Source organism: Macaca nemestrina, chromosome 3 (assembly GCF_043159975.1).
Source record: "Macaca nemestrina isolate mMacNem1 chromosome 3, mMacNem.hap1, whole genome shotgun sequence".
In the NCBI taxonomy this organism is placed as follows: Eukaryota; Metazoa; Chordata; class Mammalia; order Primates; family Cercopithecidae; genus Macaca; species Macaca nemestrina.
In genome coordinates this window covers 179,591,918-179,618,619 of record NC_092127.1, presented here as the reverse complement: position 1 = coordinate 179,618,619, position 26,702 = coordinate 179,591,918, and the positions used below count along the sequence as shown (strand labels likewise).

At 36.2% G+C, this 26,702-nt stretch overlaps 2 protein-coding genes across 15 annotated transcripts in view; both read right to left on the bottom strand.

The window, feature by feature from the left end:
- Positions 1–26,687, bottom strand: part of LOC105487877 (uncharacterized) — a 30,281-nt gene extending 3,594 nt beyond the window's left edge. The window contains exon 1 of the mRNA XM_071093816.1: positions 3,496–26,687. Coding sequence (XP_070949917.1) covers positions 11,432–12,103 — 672 coding nt within the window. The 5' untranslated portion in view covers positions 12,104–26,687 and the 3' untranslated portion in view covers positions 3,496–11,431. The remainder of the gene's footprint in view (positions 1–3,495) is intronic.
- Positions 1–26,702, bottom strand: part of LOC105487875 (ligand dependent nuclear receptor corepressor like) — a 296,771-nt gene that overhangs the window by 153,349 nt on the left and 116,720 nt on the right. The gene's annotated exons all lie outside the window — the stretch shown is intronic.

Genomic DNA, 26,702 nt, shown 5'->3' with positions numbered 1-26,702 from the left:
CAAATGAACCATAGAAAGCCTTGAAGTCAAGAAACGGGATTAGCTTTACATCCAGAAAGGACTGCTCAAACAGCACGTGGCAGATAGACTGAAAAAGGAAAAGAATGAAGACAGGATGGTTAGACAGCTTGCAGAAATACATCAGAGGAAAGACAAGAATGTACATTTAGGTGGTGGAAGTTTACCTGAGAGAAAGAAGATAGTGTTGAGCAATACAATTAAATGGAAATAATTTAGTGACACAGCTTCATTATTTTGAGGTGGGAGTGAGAGAAGTAAAAAAGTTCTGGCTTGAGAAACAGAGTGATTAAATATTCACCAAGATAAGAAATCCATGAGGTTTGTTTTGCTTTGAGTGGTAGATTCAAATGAAGTTCATTTTTGGTTGGATATGTGGGGCATAAACCAAACAAATATATCAGGAGGTAGAAACAAAGACTTAAAGGACATCAGTATGCAGGTGGAAGATGGGGTCTAATTTCCTAATTAAATTAATTAAAACAAGTTTTCTTCAAGTATCAAAATGAAAATATTTTTAAATTACCATTTAAAAGCTGCTTTTCTATTTTCATTGCCATATTGTCATAATGCTATTTTGTTTTATAATATTCCATATTTCAGTACAAAATAGAAGAAAAATCAATATTCCATCTCATATCATGCTACTCCCTAACCCTCGCACCTGCCAACACCCAAACCCTATAAAATGTGGATCCTTCAGGTATTCACAGAAGCTGTTTCTTCAGTCACAATACACTCCAACTCCCATTTCCATTCCTAAAACATGTCTGGATGACTCCTACTCATTCTTAAAAGTCATAGTTTAAGAATCACTGCCTCAATTTAAAGTTTCATCTAATCTATTTTGCTTTAGACTCGATTCATTGTTACATGCTTTAAATTATATAAACCCCTGTATTATTCCCTTCGGAGCACTGATCATAACTCTACTTCATCATGTGTAATTTTTTTATGTTTCTTTCAACTAATCAATTATTCATTTAACAAATATTTGCATGTTTACCAGGTGCTCTGGGGATACAGTAGTGAGTAAAAAGAGACAAGAGTTGTGCCCTCAACTCAAACTGAGAGAAGGGGAGTAACAGAAGGGGGAAAAAAACACATAAATTAACATTTATGTGATATTTTTATTTGATAAATGTCACAAAATACTATAAGCTCCAAAGAAGCAGAGGCATCCTGTCATCTTGCTGGCTATGCTAGCCCAATGCCTGGCCCATGTTAGGCATTCAAATATTTGTTGCATAAATGTTTGAGGGAAAAATTTCACTCTGAAACCAAATATATTCATCCTCAAAACAACTTTTAGAATGCAGCCCAATTTGCAAGTTAAAAACTGCCTATTATTAATAATTATCTTTCCTCACATCAGGTAACTTTCTGAAATTCACAGCCACAATGCTCTATTTATTTACATCCTACTTTCTTCTAAGAAAGACAACCCATTCTTTTGTCTCGTTTTGTTTAGTGCTTTTTCAATTTATTTAGTTTCAGGGTAACTACTACCTTTCTTTTAAGCATTTTTTTACTATTCTGTTCAGTCCTTTCTTTTAGGCGTATGTCAGATGTATTCTCTGCTATGACTTAAGGACTACAGTGTCTCCATTAGTAAAGGTGTTGCTATTACAAGGTCCTGGTCTCTTTAATCCCAAACTACTGGCATCTTGTGGGAAGAGGCCAAATGTGCTGCTAAATATCCAAAACAATTCACAATAAAAAAGAATTAACCAGCCCAAAATGTCAATATCACCAAGGCTGAGAAACTCAGCATTAAAGAAACCGGATCAATGTATCTAAATAGACACTAAATGAGAAAAATAAAAAAATTAAAAATCCACTTTAATTATCCACTGATTTCCCTAATTTATACTTATGCAACAAGTAGAAACCAAACTAGTCATAAAGAATTACTGAGGAATAAATACATGTACAAGATATATGGTTCCCCTGTTGAAGGCTTAAACACAACTGATTTGATGCTAGAATATTTCAGTCTATTTAAATGCCTCTTAGTTACTGTTGGGGAAACTAGTCTCACCCTTTCATTAGTGTCCTGAGTTTTATATCTAATATTATGTAAGTTTGTTTTGCCTTCTCATGAAATATAGAATGTAATGAATATGGAGTGAAGACTCAGGTTGGAGTCCATGATTTGCCATGGTACTAGCTGTAGTAATTCTGGACAAATGTATCTATCTGAATCACTGATCCCTCTTCTTTAAGACTTGGAATATTATCAACACCTCATAGGAAGATTTAATTATTTCAAGAAAAACATTTAGTAAAACACATATGTTCCAGATACCGAATTAATTTGCACTGGAACTTCTTGATAAAATGTAATGCAATAAACAAGTGCTGGATGCTGTCAGAAACTAGAAATATACAATTCAAATGTGTGAACCAGATTTACTCATACCTAAGTTCTTAGGCACAAATTCAGGAGATATATTCTAAACAGGCTATATCCATATTATTTCCCTTTATCTTTTACTAACTTGGTAAATTATTACTTATAAAGTTGTAACACTAGAATTTTGGTATTTATAGCACTGATAAGTACATTTTATGCAAATGTAGCTAAATAATCTAGATGTAGAGAAATGAAAGGACAAAATCTGGGGTTAACATGCTTTAAAAGAAGATACAATTTAAATAGTTTTGTTGAGTAAAATAATCAGACACAGAAAAACTCTTATAAAATATACCTAGTAAATAAAGTATAACTGATTCATTATACTGAAATAACTTACAGAAAAGACTATGAACACTTTATAGAAGACTGATAGTGAGTGAAAAATATACACCTCCAGGATGGAGGAAAGGGAAATGGACTGGCAAATGACAGATGGGAATTTCAATTTCATCTGTCATATATTATTCCTTTAAATGCAAGGTAGCTGAACATACACTATATTCCTCTGTAAAATTTCCAGAGACTGACATCGTTCATAACTTGAAAAAAAAAAAGTTTCATAATTCCAAACAGTAAGTTTGATATATCAAAGATTCAACCCTGTTGAACATCTTTCTCAGCAGTACAGAAAATTCAAGGTTCACTAAAATATCTCTTTCAAGGCTTTTATAATGGATATCAGAATCATTGTTTTAATCAACTTTTACCATTCAGAAAGGAAAAAGTCTATACTAAATTCTGGCTCTCTACTGTCTACAAAACGAATTATAAATATTCTAAGACAGCATACGTAGCCTTCCCTGATCTAACTCCTGCCTTTTCTCCAACCATTCCATCATAAGTAAATTACAGGCACTTATAAGAAACAACTAACCCATTACGTTGTTTAAACGTTTGAACTTTTGCACGTACTATCTGAAATGTCTTTTTACCCATCTTTGCTCATCTGTCAAGTGTCCTGTCTTCCAAACTAAACTAAAACGTTTTCTTCTAGTTTTATCACAAACTGAACAATTACCTAACCACACTAAACAATAGTTTGTTAATATGTAACATACAAACAAGTATGTACTGGTCTATAGTCTCAACGCCTTCTCCAATGTTATTTGTTGGAATTCATTGTTACCAACACCACATTCTCCAAGCACATTCATATTCTAATTACATTTATGACTTGAGAATTTGGGGAAAGGTGGGTTGGGGAGAAGGGCTAGAATGTTTAGCTCCTTGACAACAGGAACAATATTACTGCCTTTATATTACCCTCCGGATCTGTCACAGTGATTCACCTAATAAAAGTAATTGAATTTTATGGCTGATAAAGGGTTTACTTAACATAATGCTTTTTCAATAAAGAAGCAGAACAGTTTTTAAATAATAAGAAAGATGACTAATATACAAATGAGCACTTATGGCAAATGATAATGCTTCAGAGAACACTAAAACAAGTGACAAAAGTCGTCATTTTTTAAGTTTTATTGAGCTCCCAATAAACACCTATCTTAAACTCATAGTTTAGTGGGAAAGAAAGATAAAGATGCATACAACGTCTGAGATCAGCAAGAATAAAGAGCTAAAGCCTAAGAAAAACTGGGAGAAAGAGGATGGTAGAAGGTATACTACCATTATTGTTTGAGTGTTAGTAATGGACACATTGGTTAAAACAAAGATGAAAATTTTAATTTCAGAGAAGACAAATTCTGGATGGTAGAAGATATACTACCATTATTGTTTGAGTGTCAGTAATGGACACAATGGTTAAAACAAAGATGAAAATTTTAATTTCAGAGAAGACAAATTCAGGATAAACAAGGCTAAAAATGAAAAACAAAATACTCTTGCAAGTTGAAGAAATAATATTCAAGTATAAAGGGCTCGTGCATTGCTTAATAATGGAAACACATTCTGATAAATGCATCTTTGAGGTGTTATTACTGTTGTTGTGTTGTGCAAACATCAGAATGTACTTACACAAACCTAAATAGAAAAGCCTACTATATACAGTCTGTACAAAATGTTACTGTACTGAATACTGTAGGCAATTGTAACACAAGGATATCTGTGTACCTAAACATATCTAAACAAAGAAAAGAACAATAAAAATATGGTATAAAAGATACAAAATAGTACACCTGTATAGGGCACTTACCATGAATGGAGTTTGAAGGATGGGAAGTTGCTCTGGGTGAGTAATGAGTGAATGTGAAAGCCTAGGACATTACCGTATACTACTATGGACTTTATAAACATTGTACGAGTACACTAAATTTATTTTCTTTCAAAAATCTTAACTTACTATAATTTTTTTACATTATAAACTTTTAATTTTTAAAAAATCTTCGGCTCTTTTGTAATAAAACTTCTTTATATTCTTATTCTGTAACTTTTTTCTATTTAAACTTTAAAAAAAATTTTTTTAACCTTTTTTGTTAAAAACTAAGACACAAACACACACATTAGCCTAGGCATACACAGGGTAAGGATCTTCAATATTACTGTCTTCCACCTTAACATCTTGTTCCATTGGAAAATCTTCAGGGGTAATAATAGGCATGGAGCTGTCATCTATGATAACAATGCCTTCTTCTGGAATATCTCCTGAAGGACTTTTAAAAATTAAAATAACGATAAAAAACTATAGTACATGGTCAGATATGGTGTTCATGCCTGTAATTCCAGCAGTTTGAGGCTAAGGTGGGTGGATCCCTTGAGCTCACGAGTTCAAGACCAGCCTGGGCAACATAACGAAACCCTGTCTCTACGAAAACTACAAAAATTAGCCAGGCATGGTGGTGCACATCGAGAAACTTAGCTACTCAGAAGGCTGAAGTGGGAGATCACCTGAGACCGATGAGGGTCAAGGCTTCAGTGAGCCATGATCACACCACTGCACTCCTAACCTGGGTGACAGAGTGAGACCCTGTCTCCAAAAAAAAAAAAAAAAAGCATAGTATAGTACACATAAACTAGTAACACATTCACTTATTATCAAGTATTACGTACTGTACATAATTGTATATGGTATATTTTTGAAGGGCAGTAATTTGTTTATATCAGCATTACTACACACACGTGAGTAATGCATTGCACCACAACCATTAGGATGTCTAAGACATCACTAGATGATAAGAACTTTTCAAGTCCATTATACACTTATGGGATCACCCTCTTATATGTGGTCTGTTGTTGACCAAAATGTCTTTACGTAGCATATGACAGTACATACAAGTAACTTGCAAGAGTAATCAATTTTTAAGGCAAAAGCACAATATACTATAAACTCTGGTTTATCTCAGTGACTTAATTTAACCTAAATTCAGTGACAATTTGGTAAGAAATTGTTTTAAGGACACTAGTAGGTGGGAAATAGGGGAAGAAAGTCAATGTTCCTTAAAATCTCAATTCATTTTTGATACAATTTCTCAGTCTTTTTGGCAGTTTCCAAATGTCTTTTGGCAATTTTCAACACTCAAGACCACCCACGAAGAGCACATACTAAGTCTGCTACAAATAAGGTTGTTCAATGTCCCACAAGTTATAAAAACAATGTCCAGAAATACTTTACACAATAGCTGTGGGGTAGAATGAGTGTACAAAAGGGACAAGATGCCTGGCACATGAAAAAATTTTAGCATAACTTGACAATAACCCATTTTAAGGTAACTGCACATCTAACTGAGCAAAACAAAGACAGAGAGTAACTAAGTTTATTACTCAATTTCCATTAGATTTGTGGTTTTTTTTTTTTTTTTGCACTGAAAGAGTGACAATATTAAAAAGTCATTCGCTCAACAAATATTTATGTATTTGGTAGGTGCCAGAAAGACAGGGAAGGGGAAAATATGGTACACTTCTTTGTGGACACACAGACATACACTTTGAACTTGGTGAGAAAAAAGCAAACAGACAATTAAAAATAGCGTAAATGTGTATGATAGGGGAAACAGAGTGACGATCACTGCACAAAGAAGGGTGCAAATCTCAAACTTGGAGAGGTTAAAAAAGGACTCCTGGAAAAAGTAAAATCTCGACAACTAAAACGAAGTTTAAAAATATACCAGGAGTTGAATCAAAATTAAGAATGTATAATGTCTAAGAATGTTCTTTGCATTGTTTCTAAGACTGTAAAATGAAAACAACCTAAATATCCTTCAAAGATAAATGTTTTGATATACTTACATATCAGAATATTATAGAGCACTAAAAGTGAACCAACTATATCTATAGGCAACCACATGAATGAATTACATAAAATACTTAAAGAAGCTAAACACAAAATACATACTATATAATCCCATTTCAAAGTTTCCCAAAACAGGCACAAATAATCTACTTTGTTAAAAAGTCAGAATACTATTCATATACTGAGTGGGAGAGATTAGTGACTGGATAGGGATATGAAGAGACTTCTGGGGGCTCCATTTCTTGATCTGGAGGTGGTTATAAGAATATGTTCACTTTATTCACTGAGGTGTAAGATCATGATCTGATACATTTTTTCCATGTAGTTCTATTTAGAAACAACAGTTTACAAAAAGTAGCAATGGAGCAGCAGCTACTGTAATCCAGAAAGAAAACAAATATGCAAAAGCCCACAGGCATAGTGCTTGAGAATCCAAAAAGAGTTCAAGCTGAGTGAGTTGGCTCACACCTATAATCCTAGCACTTTGGGAGGCCAAGGTGGGAGGACTGATTGAACCTAGGTGTTTGAGGCTGCAGTGAGTTATGACAGCACCACTGCACTCTAGCCTGGGCAAAAGAGTGAGACCCTATCTCATAAACAAACAAATAAACAAAACCAAAAAGGATTCAGTGTATGCTAAAGATAATGCCTATACTCAAGATTATTGTGAGGATTAAAGGATATAATATGTGTAAAGCATATACCTGGCATAAGTATTAATAGGTAGTCAATAAAAGCTGCTATTAATAGGTAGTCAATAAAGGCTAGTCAATTACTCTGCTACTGATATGCTCTTTGATTGCAGTGCTCAAAGTAGAATGAAAAACAGAAAGGCTAAGGCAGTACAGAGCGGGTAGGCTATGCTGAGCTTTCTAAACCATATTATAAATTTAAGACTTTATCCTAAGGTCAATGGAGGAACCAATGAAGATTTTTATTCAGGGGTAATATGAACATATTTGAATTTAGAAGAGTTATGCAATAAAAGAACTTAAAAAAAGAAGTCAAGAAGAAAGGGGCTATCACCATTCTTGCAGAGAAAAGTTCTGTATAAAGAAAGAATGAAAGACAGAGAAAGGCACAGATCTGGAAATCAGTATGCAAATATTTTTGAGAACATAGCTCATAAATTTTGCAAGGTTACACAGTTAATAAATGACATCTACAACGTGAACATAAGGTGTTAACTCCAAGATCACAATTTACTACAAAATCACAATGAAATACATTTTATGAATTTTAATTCTACACAAATGGCAACAGGGCATTCTCCTTAACTATTCATTAAAATAAAACAAAAATTTAAAAAAAGTCTCCCAGAATCATTATACTTGTTACTAACTACAAATTATACACATATATGCAAATAGATAGTCCTATACACATTATCTGTATATCTCTGTTGATCTATATCCATCCACACACGTTTGTTTCTCTAAAATTCAGATTTTCCAAGGCATAATTTGGTGTGGATCTTTAATAAACACCCAAGACATAAGCACCAAATTACCACGAGTGCTGACAAATATAACTCTAATGTGAAAACATTTTCATTAAGTTATTGTTATTTCAACAACCAAGTAAGATGTATGCTCTGAGGGCTTTCTACCCTTTAGTTACATCACTGTTAACTTGGTGGCTCTACAAGATTGAAAAACAATGAACCACTGTTCAGCATATGCTATGGGTCTATAATAAGCAATATCTTCTTTGGTTTGCTTCATGAATGTAAACTGTCAGATACATCCAAGACATAAACAATGCTTTCTTACTGGGTTTTAGAGTTATTCAAAACGCATTTCATACATAAGCTGCTCTCATCACCACCACTCCCACCTCTCACAAAAGACAAAAAAAAAAAAGCTTCTGGGTTCTAGAACTCAACTTTTTTGGTTTATTACTAAACCATACAGTACAAACAAAAACAGTTAATATTAAGCTAAAAGCAAGTGTAAGACATCATGTCATGATGTTAATACTTTCCACCTTCTGTTGTAAATTTACAACTCCAAGAAAATGTGTAATTTGTGCTTATTCACATGAGAACATGGAATGAATTACAGTACATCAGACAACCAACATATAAAATGTTTTGACTGATAATTTTTATATTAAAAATTAAGCCAGAATTTGTTATATTGTTAAAGCTGGGTCACAGAAACACTGAGAATCATTATGTTTTCTCCTACTTTTGTACATATTTAAAATTGTCCATGATGATTTTTAAAACTCAGCCCAAGTCTTCATATATTCTCTTGGGAAGGTATTCTCTCAGGAAAGCTTTTGATTTCTCCAAAGAAAGAATAATCAGAATTTGCATAGGGTTGGTATAAAAGAGAATTGTACCAGTAATATTACTAAACGGAATGTGGAAAGTGGCATCTCTATGAATCCCACTGCTTAAAAACAAACTTAAATATCAATTTAATCCCAATTAGTAACAGAATAAGAACCAAGGTCCAAAGGACAATACATACTTTTTAAAATCACAATCTGACCTCAAGCCAACTTTTGCACAGCCATGGTTTCTGCCACATTGCAACTTTTGGGGGTGCTATAATTTTCCAGGAACAGAATATATCATACCTCTATGCTTTTGTTATTGGTGCAGAAGTCATTAAAGGGTAAGAGTAGAGCAAAATACTTAAACAGATTTTTCTTTGCACTATGGAAGATTAAACTAGAGAAGAATAAGAGGAGAAGATAGGAAGCCATATAAGAATTTTTTGCAGCAGTCTAGGTAAGAAATGAGGCTGACTTCAACTGGAGTGAAAATAAAGGGAAATGAATGGGTTTAAGATATATTTGAAAACATAATTAATTGGTAGATTGGCATAGGAGATGAGAAGGAAGATAAGTAAAAGATGACCTTCAGGTGTTTGGCTTGTGAAATTAGGTACATTGAGATAAAAAGAACACCAGAGAAACAGACGTTGTATTTGACAGAGGGAGATCAAGATTTAACTTTTAGGTATGGTACATACCTAATATTAAGATATTTTGCCATTACTTTCTGTGGCAAAAATCTGTGGTTTTTGCCACAGAAAGTAATGGCAAAATATCTTAATATTAGAATACCTGAGAGACATACAAGTGGAGAGAGAGAGAGTAAGTCAAATATTGGGATAGGTAACTGGTAGGGAGATAGAGAAATGAAGATGAAGAAAGTGTTTTAGGTTTTAAGATGTAGTCACTGTATGTCAAAGCTATAGGGATCTAAGACCTACAATTCTGAACCACGTTACATTCACTCCATCAACTGAAAACTGACTTGAGGTGTAACTTTTCCAAATAACATTTGTTATAAAATTATTTAACCTATCACACAAAAATACAACATAAAGTTACTCAACCTATCACACAAAAATACAACATAAAATACAACATAAAGTTACTTGGCTAAATTTTCCTGACAGAGTAAGTGATGAAACCTGGGGGAGGGGTGCACCACACACACAACAATAATTAAAGTCCAAAGCCACCTGTGGATCTTCAAATGTTAAGAATGCAAGAATGTACAGCTGCTACATGCATTCCTGCAGCAGAAACACAAGAGCTTTTGAACCAAAGCGCAAAACTTATAAGTAGAGGAAAACTCCATTCTGTGATTGCTTTCTCTGGGAAGTCTTGCTGTACATATCCTTTTATCCCTGGAATAACTGGCTTTAAGACAAACTAGCAAATAGCAATGTGTTGATCCGATTTCAGTCTGTATATATGCTGACTCTACCAACCACATATACTATATGAAAATACACGTATCATGTGAAAACATATATTCATATATGTATTTCACATTGTACTGGCCCATTTTCACGCTGCTGATAAAGACATATCCAAGACTGGGCAATTTAAAAAAGAAAGAGGTTTATTGGACTTACAGTTCCATGTGGCTGGGGAGGCCTCACAGTCATGGCAGAAGGTGTAAGGCACATCTTAGAAGGCGGCAGACAAGAGAAGAGAGCTTGTGCAGGGAAACGTCCATTTTTAAAACCATCAGGTCTCATGAAACTCATTCACTATCATGGGAACAGAGCAGGAAAGACCCACCTCCATAATCCAATCACCTCCCACCAGGTTCCTATCATGATACACGGGAATTGTGGGAATTACAATTCAAGATGAGATTTGGGTGGGGAAACAGCCAAACCATATCATCCCACCCCGGCCCCTCCCAAATCTCATGTCCTCACATTTCAAAACCAACTATGCCCTCTCAATTGTCCCCCCGCAAAGTCATAACCCATTTCAGCATTAACTCAAAAGTCCACAGTCCCACATCTCATCTAAGGCAAGTGCCTTCTGTCTATGAGCCTGTAAAATCAAAAGCAAGTTAGCAGATACAATGGGGGTAACAGACATTGGGTAAATAGAGCCACCCCAAATGGGAGAAATTGGCCAAAACGAAGGGGCTACAGACCCCATGCAAGTCCGAAATCCAGCAGGGCAGTCAAATCTTTTTTTTTGAGACAAGAATTTCACTCTTGTTGCCCAGACTGGGGTGCAATGGTGTGATCTCAGGTCACTACAACCTCCACCTCCTGGTTCAAGCAATTCTCCTGCCTCAGCCTCCTGAGTAGCTGGGATTACAGCTGCCTGCCACCACGCCCAGCTAATTTTTTGTATTTTTAGTAGAGATGGGGTTTCACTATGTTGGCCCAGCTGGTCTCGAACTCCTGACCTCGGGCGATCCACACACGCCTCAGCATTTCATAGTGCTGAGAATACAGGTATGAGCCACAACACCTGGCTAGCAGTCAAATCTTAAAGCTCAAAAATGATCTCCTTTGACTCCATGTCACACATTCAGGTCACGCTGGATGGGTTCCCATAGTCTTGGGCAGCTCTGCCCCTGTGGCTCTGCAGGGTGCAGCCTCCCTCCCAGCTGCTTTCACAGGCTGATGTTGAGTGTCTGCAGCTCTTCTAGGCACACAATGCAAGCTGTCAGTGGATCTACCATTCTGGGGTCTGGAGGACAGCGGGCCTCTGCTCACAGCACCACTAGGCAGTGTCCCAGCAGGGGCTCTGGGCTCCGACCCCACATTTCCCTTGCACACTGCCCTAGCAGAGGTTCTCCATGAGAGCCCAGCCCCTGCAGCAAACTTCTGTCTGTGCATCCAGGCATTTCCACACATCTTCTGAAAGCTAGGCAGAGATTCCCTAAACCCAATTCTTGACTTCTGTGCACTCACAGGCTCAACACCACGTGGAAGCTGCCAAGGCTCGGGGCTTGCACCCTCTGAGGCCACGGTCCGAGCTCTATGTTGGCCCCTTTCAGTAATGGCTAGAGTGGCTTGGACGCAGAGTACCAAGTCTCTAGGCTGCACAGAGCACAGGGACCATGGATCTGGCCCATGAAACCACTTTTTCCTCCTAGGCCTCTGGGCCTGTGATGGGAGGGGCTTCCGTGAAGACCTCTGACATGACCTGGAGACAATTTCCCCACCGTCTTGGGGATTAACATTCGGCTCCTCATTACTCATGCAAATTTCTGCAGTAGGCTTGAATTTCACCTCAGAAAATAGGATTTTCTTTTTTTCACATTGTCAGACTGAGAAATTTCCAAACTTTTATGTTGTTTCCCTTTTTAAAACCAAATGCCTTTAACGGCACCTAAGTCAACTCTTGAATGCTTTGCTACTTAGAAATTTCTTCTGCCAGATAACCTAAATCATCTCTGTCAAGTTCAAAGTTCCACAAATCTCTATGGCAGGGGCAAAATGCCACCAGTCTGTTTGCTAAAACATAACAAGAGTCACCTTTGCTCTAGTTCCCAACAAGTTCTTCGTCTTCATCTGAGACCACCTCAGCTTGGATCTTATTGTTCATAACACTATCAGCATTTTTGTCAAAGCCATTCAACCAGTTTCTAAAAAGTTCCAAACTTCCCCACATTTTCCTGTCTTCTTCTAAGCCCTCCAAACTATTCAATCTCTGCCTGTTATCCAGTTCCAAAGTCACTTCCACATTTTCGGGTATTTTTTCAGCAGCACCCCACTCTACTGGTACCAATTTACTGTATTAGTCTGTTTTCACACTGCATGATAAAGACATACCCAAGACTGGGCAATTTACAAAAGAAAGAAGTTTATGGGATTTACAGTTCCACGTGGCTGGGGAAGCCTCACAGTCATGGTGGAAGGTGAAAGGCACATCTCAGATGGAGGCAGACAAGAGAAGAGAGCTTGTGCAGGGAAAGTCCCCTTTTTAAAACCATCAGATATCGTGAGACTCATTCACTATCACAAGAACAGCACAGGAAAGACTCACCCCTATAATTCAATTACCTCCCACCAGTTTCCTCCCACGACACGTGGGAATTGTAGGAGTTACAATTCAAGATGAGATTCCGGTGGGGACACAGCCAAACCATATCACAAATATTATTATTATATATTATATGAAAATACAATGCTCTATATCTTGTTCTGGATAATGGTCCCATAATCCAGTTAGGCCTCCTAAACAGAAGCTTGGAAATGATCCTCTGTTCTTTCTCCTTTTTTCTGTATGGTCATATCTAATCAACAACTAAAATCTGTTTATTGTAAATCCTCTTGTAATAGTCTCCCCATCTTCTCCGTTTCCACTACTACTCTTATTTCAGACCCTCAAAACTTGCTTGGTCTATCTTGACATCTCCTGATTTACCTGTTATATTCTCCATACTAGCAGAGTAATCTTATAAAACCACAAATTAAATTATCACTCCCATGCTTAAAATTCTTCCAATGTTTTTTCTCCACCTATAGTGTGAGTTAATTTCCTTATCTACAAAGTAGGATAAAAAATATAGTTCCTATCTTATAAGAAAGTTGTGAAAATCAAATAAATTCTAAGTATAAGCACTTAATGCCTAATCCACAGTAAAACAATTTAAAATAATTACTACTAGGTTCAATTAAACAAACTATCTTTTCTCATTTCCCACAATCATCTTATGATTGTTCATGGACTCATATACGGAAACCTCACCATTCCCCTCCTTTATGCAAATTTAATACTTTATACACATTTAATACTGTATATGCTTCTATTATCGCATTTATCATATTCTGTAGTCAGAGAGCTTTGTTTTCCCCAGGAGACTGTGCTTCATGAAGACAATCTAATTCACCTGAGTCTCACCTGAGACTGTGCTTCACGAAGACAATCTAATTCACCCGAGTCCCCTAGTACACTGCCCTGTCCATAAATACTTACTGAAAAAAATTATGAGGAAGAAAATATATGCAAAAGGATTTTAGCAGATGGCCATGCTTCTTTCAACACTGAAAATAATATTATCCTTTATATAAAATAAAGGGAGCAATTTTAGAATGGGTCTGAGGAATGAGTAGGTCAGCAGAAACTCACTCTGACAGAGGATATGAAAGTAGCTGTGGGCTCAGACTGTTAAGAGTGAAAAGTTAGACAAGCAAGCTAATATGTACTCGTAGGCAAATTCTATTCTATTTATGTGCTATGCCAGAATACAAATACTAAAAGGTTAAGAAAGCAAAGAAGAAAAAAGTGATCACTGGGCTGATGCCAAAAGAGTAGTATGCAAAAAAAAAAAATATAGGATTCTACCAAGAAACTACTTTTCCATACCCTAAATTGGCACAGATGAGTACAAGGAAAGGAAGGTTAAAATGAAACAATTAGCTATATCCTATTAATTCATCTGCCACTCTTGGGGAAAGTTCAAAAGAGATGGAAAGGTATTGCTCATCATTCTTAGAATCAGAATAGAAGGTAACTTTATACTGAGACTAAAAACTTAACACTGCAAGTTTGTGCTAATGAAAAGCCTTGCCCACTAACTCCATGTTGTCATCATCATCCACTCCCAGTTGTAAAAGCAAGAAAAAAATTAGTGGATATTTTCTCTGATTAACCCATCACAGGGGAATCCTTATCTCTGACACCGTGCACTCAAATACAGAAGTCCCAGTTCTCTCTCACTCCAAGACAGGAACAAAGAGGCTGAGGAGGCCTAAACCCAGAATACTTTTTCCCACCCTGAAACTCAAATTCTAAAATAAAATGAAAACAGCACTACTAAAGTTTTAGATGTAACAATCTGACCAGAAAGGATGAGACTTGCTAATTTTTAAATGAAGTTTGACCTGGTATAGTGGTTAAGACTGGATGTGAATTCTACTTTTGTATTTGCTAGGCAGAAAGACTTGGGTAAGACACTTAGCCTCTCTAAGCCTGTATTTTCTCATTTGTAAAATGAAGATAAAAATTGTACTATTTCATATGCAAAATTATACGTGATAATACACATAAAAACTTAGTATCTGCCTAACACATGGTAAGCACTCAATAAATATTATCTATCATTATTTCAAGGGGCAATTATTGGTGCTGGAAAATCTGTAAGACAACATGTATATTACCAACTATGGTAGTTAGGACTAAAAGTGATGAATTCACAAGAACATACGTAGACTAATGACACTTTTTAAATACTTTTATGTTTTAACAATCTTTAACTTTAAACAAAAGTTTTAAGTATAGTAAGGCTTTTATCTTCCCAACCATTTGAGAGTAAATGTCTACATAATGACCCACCACTCTTGAATTCTTAGTATTTCCCAATTCTCTCACAAAAACAACCATTAAAATCAGGAAATTAACAGTAACACATTATGCTCACTGCTATCATAGTGTCACTGCTCCTAAGCCCCTTCTCAATGACCAGTATAGGGCATGTGTATGTATACATACACATATATTTCTATATCGATATATGATGAAAACCATGAGTTCACACAAGTACTTCATTTCCTATCCAACACCACAGACAGCATTCTAGTTTTCCCTACTTTCATATTTGTAACTCCCTTCTCAATGAGAAGCCTGGCTCCCATTATTAATATTGATTTATGTGATCAATCTCCATGTATGTAGCCAATCTCCCATTGTAGCTGTTTCCCTTTCCCTGCATGGACACACTCCTCACCTCTCTTGGCCGCAAAATCCCTACCCCATGTATATAATCTCCTCAACCTGTTCAGGTCCGTATTCCTCATGCCTGGCATCCCTCCTACAAGAAAATCCTCCCTACCCTGCTCAGGCTATGAAATCCCATACTGTACCAAGTCTCCACTGAGAGGCCTTTCTCCTTCTACCCTCAAGCTCTAACACCTTGGACTCAGATACCTCCATGTATGGACTCCCTCCTCATCTCACTTGAGCCTCAATATACCTACACCAGATTGCAACCCTACATGGATCACTCCCTATCCCCTGCTATCTACTGGGGCCCTGAGAGCTCATTCAGGGTGTCATCCCACCCTAAGTAGATGTCCTTGCTGGGACCAGCTGACCTTCCCCCATACCAGGCCACTCTCCTTCAGAGACACCATATCACCCTGCTTGGGCTCCAATACCCTGCATTAGCATGCCTTCCAATGGAGAGGTGCTCCTTACCCTTCATTCCCCCATGGACACCCTCCTCACCCCATCAGGCTCTGAGATCCCACTCCTCTTAAACGATGATGTGGCTCTGCCTACCGCACACCCCATCTGGTGTGGATACCTACCCTTGTTTTCTCCCACTTGATGTTTTAGTCCTAAGCTGTTCAGAAAGGGAGGAGAAGACACTGAAGAACAATTAATTATATTTTTTTTAAAAAGAGACACCACTGAATAAACTGTGTAAGCACCTATAATCAGAGCTAATTAAAACAATAATCTATTTGTCAAAGTACCTGCTTTTTTCCACATAAAGAAACAGTACTCTATTCTTTTACACTAATTCCTTCTAAGTTTAAAAAGTTAATTGAAAAGTGTAATACAGAAGAGAGCACTGGGTTTCTTTCTAACCAAACATGCATTTTACTTAAGTATCTTACATAGGCCTGTGGAAAATCTAGTTAATTGAAAAAGAAGAAAAAACCCTACTAATTTTATTTTGAGAATTTAAAAAATACAGTTGTTCCAAACACTAAAATATAAATTTTTTGCATATGTGTGCATATATATATGTGTGTCTGTGTGTACATATATGTATGTGTATATGTGTGTGTGTGTGTGTATACGTGTATATATATTTGAGATGGAGTCTTGCTCTGTTGCCCAGACTGGAGTGCAGTGGCACGATCTCGGCTAACTGCAACCTCCGCTGCCCGCGTTGAAGCGACTCTCCTGCCTCAGCCTCCCAAGTAGCTGGGATTACAGGCACCTGCCACCGCACCTGGCGAATTTTTGTATTTTTAGTAGAGACAGGGTTTCATCAAGTTGGCCAGGCTGGTCTTGAACTCCTGACATCACATGATCTGCCTGTCTCAGCTTCCCAAAGCGCTGGGATTACAAACATGAGCCACCGAGCCCGGCCATATTTTTTTAAATATCCAGAACAAGTAAATTTGACTTGTTTTCAGGATGTTAACAGCTGTATTGTTTCCAGTATACTTATCCCCAGATACAACCCTGCAAAAATTAACAGTTGTGATTGTTATAATACCTTTCCCTTGCTCCTGGTTTCTATGAGGAAGGATGTGTCAAAAGCACAACCTGAGCCTCTTTTTACCCTTAAGTATGTAAAGTGAATTATCCGATTGGTGATTTTGGATGTGAGGAAGAGCTCAGTTCTGTTCCTCCTGCCCCTGGGGTTGAGCTTTCAAAGGAGAACAAACCTCCAAAGACTCACATTGGGCTCTGCTTCTCTACCGCGCCTAGGGCTGGATGGATAAGTCAGCCTATGCCAGACCATCTGACTCCCCATCAAGCTATTCCTCTAACCTGGCCTATATCAGTAACAGAAAGATTATTTTGGCTTCCATCTTTCTCCTTGTTTTATTTCTCAAGTTGTTCAGAGCCCAAGTAGAATGTCTTAATACATTGAAGTGAATGAAGACTGCTCATTTTTCCAGTTTTGATTTAAAAGGGCTGCTTTAATTTGAGCTTCTTAAAACTATTGCAAACAAAAAGCCCTCAAACCTGCACCAACAACAGATGTTCCAAATGAAAATAAGCTGACTTATCTGATCATGCTTATTACCCGTTTAAAAAAAAAAAAAAAAAAAAAAACTTCAAAGGCTTATAATTTCCTCCTTGTAGAAGCCATAATTTATACTTCCAGTCCTACTTTCTGCTGCTACCCTATAAACCAATGGCACTATAATGCTAAATATTTTCAGAATATATTATTATTTATACTTAAATATATTTGCTTATACTCTCTGCCCATTCCCTCCACTGTACTTTCCTGCTGCATCCTTTACCTCAGAGATCAGCAAACTATGGTTCATAGGCCAAATCTACCTATTTTCATAAATAAATGCTACTGAAACACAGCCATGCTTATTAATTTATGTCTTTCTTTTGCACTACAACAGTGGAGGTGAGTAGCTGCAATAGAGACCAGATGGTCCACAAAGCCTAAAACATTTACTGTCTGGCCCTTTAGAGAAAGTTTGTCAATCCTTGCTTTCACTCAATGTTTTGAAGCCTAGTCATTTTGAATCCTTCAAGTCAAAATTAATTGTTCCCACTTCTGTCTTTCCATTACATTACACGAAGTCTAATATTTAACATCCCTGATTACTGTGAACTCTTTAAAAGCAAGGTAAATCCTATTCCTGTGTAAACAGTAAGCTTTTTGAACCACACCACAGTTCCTGTCTTTTCCATAAAATAGAACTCCCACGAACACTTTTCACATTCTTGGGGGAAGTACTTTGGAATAAACTTGGCTCTTTTCTCTACCACTTATTCAGTCCTCCCAAAAGAAGGAAGAATAACTAATATTGGCAACATCCTTATAGTTGGTCCCTAGTGGGATGGATTAATGTTTTAAAAGTCATTTTTCATTCATGGCCAAGCCTCCTGCTCACTCCTACCAACAAGCAAATCACATGGTAAACTCACTAGGGTACAGCTTTCTTGTATTTTAAGAGGCCTGTGGCTCCAGCTGTACTGTCTTTGATAGGTTGCTAAGTTCAATTCAGGGAGTTAGGGAGTAAGGCAATCTAATTTTGGTCTCAGTTCCAAGCCAAGTTCTTCAATGCAACCTTACCATTTTAAAAAGCTAATATTTTGAGCTTTGATTCCGAAGTCTATTTCTAGTTCAGAATCTAGTAAAGAAGAAACATAAAATTATATCCCCAAGTAATGGTCACACATAGGACTTAAGATAACTGATGACTGACAACAGTAAATTAACTGTAGAAAAGAACATTCTTTTAAAATGTGTGATGCACCAATGTTAACATACCACATCTCAGTAACTTGATTAGAAAACTTTTTTGAAGGGAAAAAAAATGTAGAATCCGAATTAAGAGATTAAAACTAAGCCTATCCCATTTCTTTATCTAATAAGTATTTTGTTACGATCAGCTCTCAGCTTAATGAAATTAACACATAAAAGAATCATGGTTATCACTGATACAGAACAGTATTCCCCATCTTACTAAGTATGGTAAACGGTAACGCCCATCTAAAAAACAAACATCCCTAGACCCCAGATGTCTCCAATTACTGCTCCATTATCAGTTCTTCCTCAAAACACAGCTCTTAAATTAGTAGTTTACTATAAATGTTATCTCCACTGACACATATCTTAATTACTTTCTAACCTATTATAATATGGCTGCCATCTCCATCACTACTGAAATTTATCTAGTCAAGGTCACCTAGAGGCAAAAACAATGTACATTTCCCTGTTTCATGGTACCTGACATCTCATCAACATGTAACGATCCCTCCTTATTGTAATATTTTTCTCTCTCCTCTAGGATTTGGTAATACCACTCCCTCCTGGTTTTACTATTCAGCCAGTGACCTTACTTTGAGGTTTCTCTTCTTCTGCTCAAGGAAGGCTAAGATTCCTTAAGGTGTGGTACTGAGTCATTTACTAGTTATACTATCTAAACTAGCTCTAATATACTCAAGTTATACTCCAGATATACTGTCCCCTATTCCTAAGTAATCTCATCTATTTCTGTGGATTTAAGTATCATCTTTATGCTGGTAATTTTCTAATTCATACCTTTAGCCCAGATACTACTACTACATAAATATTATAACATCTTTCATAAGAATAAAAATGGCAAACATTTGAGGACAGATATTATCCCAGTTTCACAGATTTCCATCTGTAAAAAGTGGAATGATTTGTGCCTAATATTACAATGACAGGGGCTAAGAAGAAACTGGATTATTTCCATTAAGTCCTTTCTACCACTTGTGAGATTTACTGTTCCTAAACAGTTTATAATTTAAACACGAAGACTACTAGACAAAATTACTTCCTATGTGCACGCCTTGCACATAGTGGTCAGAAAAGAATTGGCCAATTTAAATTAATGGAGAAAGCGCTTAAATTTGCTTTTCAATAAATACTTTAGAAAAGACTCCAGGTTGTAGTTGAATTTTTTTTTTTTTAAGTCTTGGTCTGTCACCTAGGCTGGAGTGCAGTGGCATGATCTCACTCACTGCAACCTATGCCTCCTGGGTTCAAGCAATTCTCGTGCCTCAGCCTCCCAAGTAGCTGGGACTACAGGAATGTACCACCATGCCCAGCTAATTTTTGTATTTTTAGTAGAGATGGGGTTTTGTCATGTTGGCAAGGCTGGTCTCCAACTCCTGGGCTCAAGTGATCCGCCTACCTCAGTCTCCCAAAGTGCTGGGATTACAGGGATGGGCCACCGTGCCCGGCCTGCAATTGAATTTTAAAGGCGACTAAGGATGCAGGGTAGAAGATATAACTAAAAAGATAAGAATTTGGGGTAATGTGGATAAAAAAGAACAAAAGCCTATGAAAAAGGTTGAGTTGTCTAAAGAAGAATCTAGACAAACTGAAGAAGCAGGCTGGTACACTATGACCAGCTAGATCAACATGGCTGGCAGCTTTTATTTCACGGAAAAAAAGACAAATGGGAGATACTACAGCTTTGTAAACTATGAAATCGAAGCAGCTACTTTATACAATGATTTACTATTGGTTGTAAGTCAGACTGAAAGACAGTAAAACCAGCAATGCAGACACTGATATATACCAGAATCTTATCTGGATCTATCCTAATGCTTACTGCATTTAAAAAAAAAAAAAAAAAAATTGAATCCATGAGATATTGTAAAGAAGGTAATAATAGCTTGGCAACAGATTAAGGTTAAAAAAAGAAGAAAAGAAAGAAGCAAATGAAGCAAGCAGGATAGAGTTGCTGCCAATTATGGGGAAACTATATGAAAGGAAAGGAGATACAGACAATTCCTCATTTTAAGTTCTGTTTTCTATCAAACACAAAAATTCTCAAAACAAAATTTTTATTTTGCTTTAATTAAGAACAAAGTGGTATTCCTCAAATACAAAGATGGCATTACTTTGTTAATCAGTTTTCTACTGGTAGCAGTAGGCTGGTCTGGGCCCCCATTCACATTTTCTTATCTAGATTGTATGGTGAATAAAAACTCTTGAAAAGATTACCTGATTATAGATTCAGCTCTTAAGTATGAACTCTACAAAGTTAGGCAGGTCCTTAAAAGTTTGGACCTACGTCCTTGGTGCTCTGTTATCTATCAGCCATGAACGCTAGTCATATATACCAAAGGGAAGGAATACTACTAAAACGAAAAGATAGAAACTTCCCACCAAAAATGTAGGTTATTACAATTGAAAGATAAGATTTACTAATGAGGAATAAAAAGTTACATAACCTAACCAAAAATCTATAGATCTTTGTTGCTCCTTCCAAGGAGCAACTGCACTGTGGCAGAATTAAAGACCAGGGTTGGAAGTCAGACAAATGAGAGGAATGTAGAGGACACGTAACAGCAATTTATCATGCGCACAGCCAATCAGGAAGCAGCGCAAGCATGTAGCCAAACAAGGGATGCAGTATGTGCACAAAGAGGGCATCACACAAAAAAAGAACGGTTAAGACCAGTCCACAGCCCATATCTAACATTTACAAACTACAAAATTCACACACTGCTTGGTTCCAAAGATGGCAGAATTTCACTCTTTCAGCTATGAAAAGATCCAAGAGTACAGAGAACTTCAAAATTTGCATGCAAAATTCATCAATATGCCTATTTTACAGAAAGACTTGATATATGTCTTAACCCTCCAACTACTCATCAGCATCACAGATTCCATTTGTCCAATGCACACTATTAGATGGTGCCACAATTCACATCTTTTAAAATAGAAAACATATTTGATAGTGCTTGAAAAAAACAGCTGTATAAACAAAGTCTTCTGGATAGCAGACCCATCCATACCAGTCCCATAAATCCAGATTTCTAAGTAAATCTACTCCTATGGGGTTTACATGGCAACAGTGACAAGATGAGGGAGAAATTGGTAAAATATAGGAGCAGGAAACAAGAAGCATCCAGAAAGTGGCAGCAAGTTGACTAACAGGAAAAGTAAAATAGAGAGTAGATACCGACAAAAATTAACTTCAAGATGATCTAGTATGATATACATTTTTTAAATGAGCTAAAAATAATTTATTGTATTCAGTTACCAACACAGCCAAAATAATCCTTTTTGCATCAAAGGCCTTCCTGGTTTCATACATAAAAAGCCAGGATTAGACTAAGTGATACCCTGTGATTATAAAACTATAATTCTATGGCTCTAGAATAGTCTAGAATACAGACCATTCAAGCCCTTACTATCTTTTCTTTAACATGTTCCACGATCTTTTCATTGTTCATCAGGATTCCTACCAGAAAGAATCTATTGGCAGAAACGTTAAGAGTTCAAAGCTGCTAATAACCTGTGTAAACCAATCATAATACTAGCAAACACTTAGGGAATGCTTTCTATATGAAAGACACATATCAACATATACTAACAAAATTAGCAAACAACCTGATTATCTCCAATTTACAGATTAAGAAACTAAAGTATAGAGAGGTTAAGCTACTTGTCCAGACTGCTAAGTGGTAACAATAGGATTCAACACAAGTAGTCTAGCTCTAGAACCTTTATGTTTATTTGCTGTTTTATACTACCAAAATAAAAGATTTGAGGAAAAATAAATTATGCTATAGGTTTGGTTATTATCAACAGTCTTTAATTAAGTGGTATCGCAGTAATCAAGAGTTGGCTGGAGCAACTACTGTGTAGAACTGAACTATCCAAAGTGATAGCCATTTGCTACATGTGGCTATTAAGCCACCTAAAATGTGTCTAGTCCAAATTGGGATGTGCTATCAATGTAAAATACCTGATTTTGAAGGCTTAATATTTTGAAAAATATAAACTAACTCAATCATTTCTACACGGATTAGTGTTAAAATTATAATATATTTAACACATTGTGTTAAATAAAATATTCTTTTTAAATGTGGTTATTAGAAGATTTAAAATTACCTATTTTACTTCCATTATATTTCTGCTGGACAACACTGCTATGTAGGAAAGATACTGGAGTTTACAGAACGATTCTAAACCAATCTTTGCCATTCTGTTTTGCTGCTGTTACCTTAGACAAAATGGTTACACTGATTATCAGCTTCTGTATCATAAAAATCAGGTTAAAAAACAGTCCTAAAACCTGCAGCTTAGATTTTGGTATCTAAGTCTATTTTCCACTGAAAAGAATGGAGGTGAATTCGAAAAAGGAGCTCATGCCACAGCATGGACAAGTAAAATACAAAATTAACCTGGAATATCTTGTTTTGGCAGAAATACACTGGAACCAGCTTGATGAGACACCCATTGGCCAAACCTGGGACCATTTGTGAACCAAAATAACAACAGCAATGGATTTAACCACTGAATAAAATTAAGAATCCATGAGTTCATACAGATAAAAAGAACTGAATAAATAATGGAGATGGGAAAGATTACCTTATGTCAGAATGTCAACTAATAATTATAGAAGGAATGAGGTCAGATAATCATCAATTGATGCTCAAACTTGTGGGTGAAGTTTTGATTATACTATGTAAATATACTGTTCCCCAAAATTATTTTTCCACAAATTGCATATTAGTTACAATGAGATAAATAATAACTTTCAGGGATACATATGAGGAATACCAGCTTAACAAAATTTTCAAAGCTGACATCACCAACACTGGTATACACCAACATCATGAATCTCAAAATATGATGCACTAAGAAGGGCAGAACATCTCTTAAGTGGTATTCCTGCCAAAATGCATAACCAATCTAATCACGAGAAAGCAAAAGACAAATTCAAATTGAGGGATGTTCTACAAAATAGCTGCCCTGTACTTTTAAAATGTCAAGGTCAAGAAAGAGTAAGGTTGACGAAGTGTTCCCGATTAAAAGAGACTAAGGAGACATAATTACCAAATGTAATGCATGATCCTGAAGTGGATCCCAGAATAAGGGGGAAAAAAAGCTAACAGAAAAAATAAACAGATATAATTTGAATATGGACTATAAATTAGATAACAGTATATCAGTAAATCTTCTGGTTTTCACAACCTCAGTATAATTAGGTAAGACGGTATCCTTGTTTTTAAAAAATATACACTGAAGAATTTAGGGGTAAAGAGGTTGATGTCTCTGAATTACTCTCAAATTGTTCTGAAAAAATATAGAGAGATCAGTATAAAGCAAGAATGATAAACACAGCAAAATGTAAAACAACAAATGTGGGTACACAGGAGTTCTATTCTTCCAACTTTTTAGATTGAAATTACACCAAAATACAAAATTTTAAAATATTGGCCAGTCTCCCAGATCAGATATCCTAATGGACTATACAAGTCTTGATGATGTTTAAAAATGCACAGGTGTATTTCTTTTATCCTAGACCTGTTTTAAATTGCATGACTTATCAAATGCTAATTATTTTATACATTTCATAAGATCCAGGACTGTATTTGTTATTTCTCAATATCATAGTTAGTACTAGGATACTATTTACCATATCCAATAAGCACTCAAACATTTGTTACATGAGCTACTGAAAACTATAACCCAGTACAGTATAGGCTAATTATAGAAAAACAGTCAAATTATAAAAAGTACCAAAATGTAAATAGATATTAATTGGGACAAAAGGTTGTACGACAACTCTTCAATGAAAAGAAAACTATCTGGAATGAATCAGAACAGTAGTTAAAAATCTAACATAAAGAGATGAATGCCACAATTAGAGGAAGGCAAACATCTCATTCCATATTAAGAGTTAAACGTTTACCTTTGTGGCTAACTACAATCAGTCATGACAACTGAAACAACTTTCTTCCCTATAAAATTAGAATATTATATGAGTTATAAAATGAATCAGAGTTAGGCTAAGAACTGAGATTCAAAATCTCATTAGGGGCTCAATACTAATTTGCTGTACAACCCTGAGATGCTGCCTACAATTCCGTATCTCACTTAAAATTAAGACGTTTGGATTATTTCCTTCCCCAAAAGGCAAGAAGGATATTATTTTGTAAAAATGGCTGTAAGCAATGAGAGCACCGAATATTATATATATACACACTGAATATACACATATGTGTACGCATATATATTCACACATGTATACACATGCAAAGGGAAAAGAATATGGCTTTTTTGTAAATATGTTTACAAATAATGAATGTAAGGCACATTAACAGCAAAAGGTAATTATCTAAACTCCATTTAATCCCAATTCGCACTATAAATTAAGTGCTTAACACCTAAGATGCTAAAAAAGCCCAATCAACAAGTGTATACTCTGTTTAAATGGATGTTATTGTTTATTTTTAAATAACAATGGGGTTCGAGATCAGACTGGCCAACATGATGAAACCCAGTCTCTACTAAAAATACTAAAATTAGCTGGGCGTGGTGGCAGGCGCCTGTAACCCCAACTATTCAGGAGGCTGAGGCAGGAGAATCGCTTGAATCCAGGAGGCGGAGGTTGCAGTGAGCTGAGATCGCATCACTACACTCCAGCCTGGGCGACAGAGTGAGACTCCATCTCAATAAATAAACAAATAACAAAAACAAAATATGAGACAGGTTTTAATAGGGCTTAATTAGGATGGGGACTGTGGGAAACAATTCTCAAATATAGTTAGAAGCCAGGGACACAATTTCTTTTCACATACGATACAATGTAATCGCATATTGCATTAAAAGTGTAATACAGTATTAACTTCCAATGTCTTCCAATTTTACTTGAATATACAAGTAGATAAGGCAAAAAGATATTCTAGTTCCCTTTTCCATCAAATCCAATTAATTGTGTTTCATTTAAAGTTTGACCATTTTTCAAAAGTCTATATATTTTTATGATGCAAAGCTATACTTAATGTATCTAAATAAGCAAGATCAGGAGAAAAAAAAAAAAACCCAAAATATTCCAAAACATAAAAAGACATCCTCAAATCACTTTGTGCCTTGGCAAAACTTAACAGTAATATCATAAGCTAGTGTTGCAAAGCTGTCATCCTACCTAATTCTACCTAAATGAGCTCAGTAATTCTAAATTGGTGTCCAGAAGAGATCTTTACATAAGCAATTATCAAAAACAGTCCATTTTGTATTCAAGAAGCACAAACAACAATAGTTTTTTAAACAATTTATATAAAGAGCACCTAGAGATTTTTTACCCTTCATAAACTAAAATCACGTACGAATACTTGACTAAAGCTATTTCTCATCGTCTTTCCTTAGAGAAGACCAAAATACATTTCTCGTAAGGGTAAAACAAAAGCAGTAAATTATTTAAACATCACTTAAATGCCCCCTAAAGTAACCTTCCCTTCTCGTACATTTTCTTACATTCAATGCATTCTGCGGTACACATTTCTGAATTGAAATTGTATTAAGTTTAACTAATACGATCTCCTTTCCACTAGTGAAAAAAAGATCTTAAGGCGTTAACCAAACACATGGGAGGCGGGGTCGGGGGTGCGAGGTGGTGCCAGAGCAGATGGAAACCAGGTAAGAGTGTCGTTTTCTTAAGACACTAGGGTTACTCCCCAACTCCAAATGCCAAGATTCACTCGCCAGTAGAGCAAGCCGCTGCCACTATCCACTGCTTACACAATACAACCTTCCTTTCTACCTCTTCCCCTACACTCCCACCCATAACCCCTTTCCAAAACAAACACCCACTACGCGCCCCATTCCATAAGCCGTTTTTGCCCCTCTAAGCCCACTAAACAAAC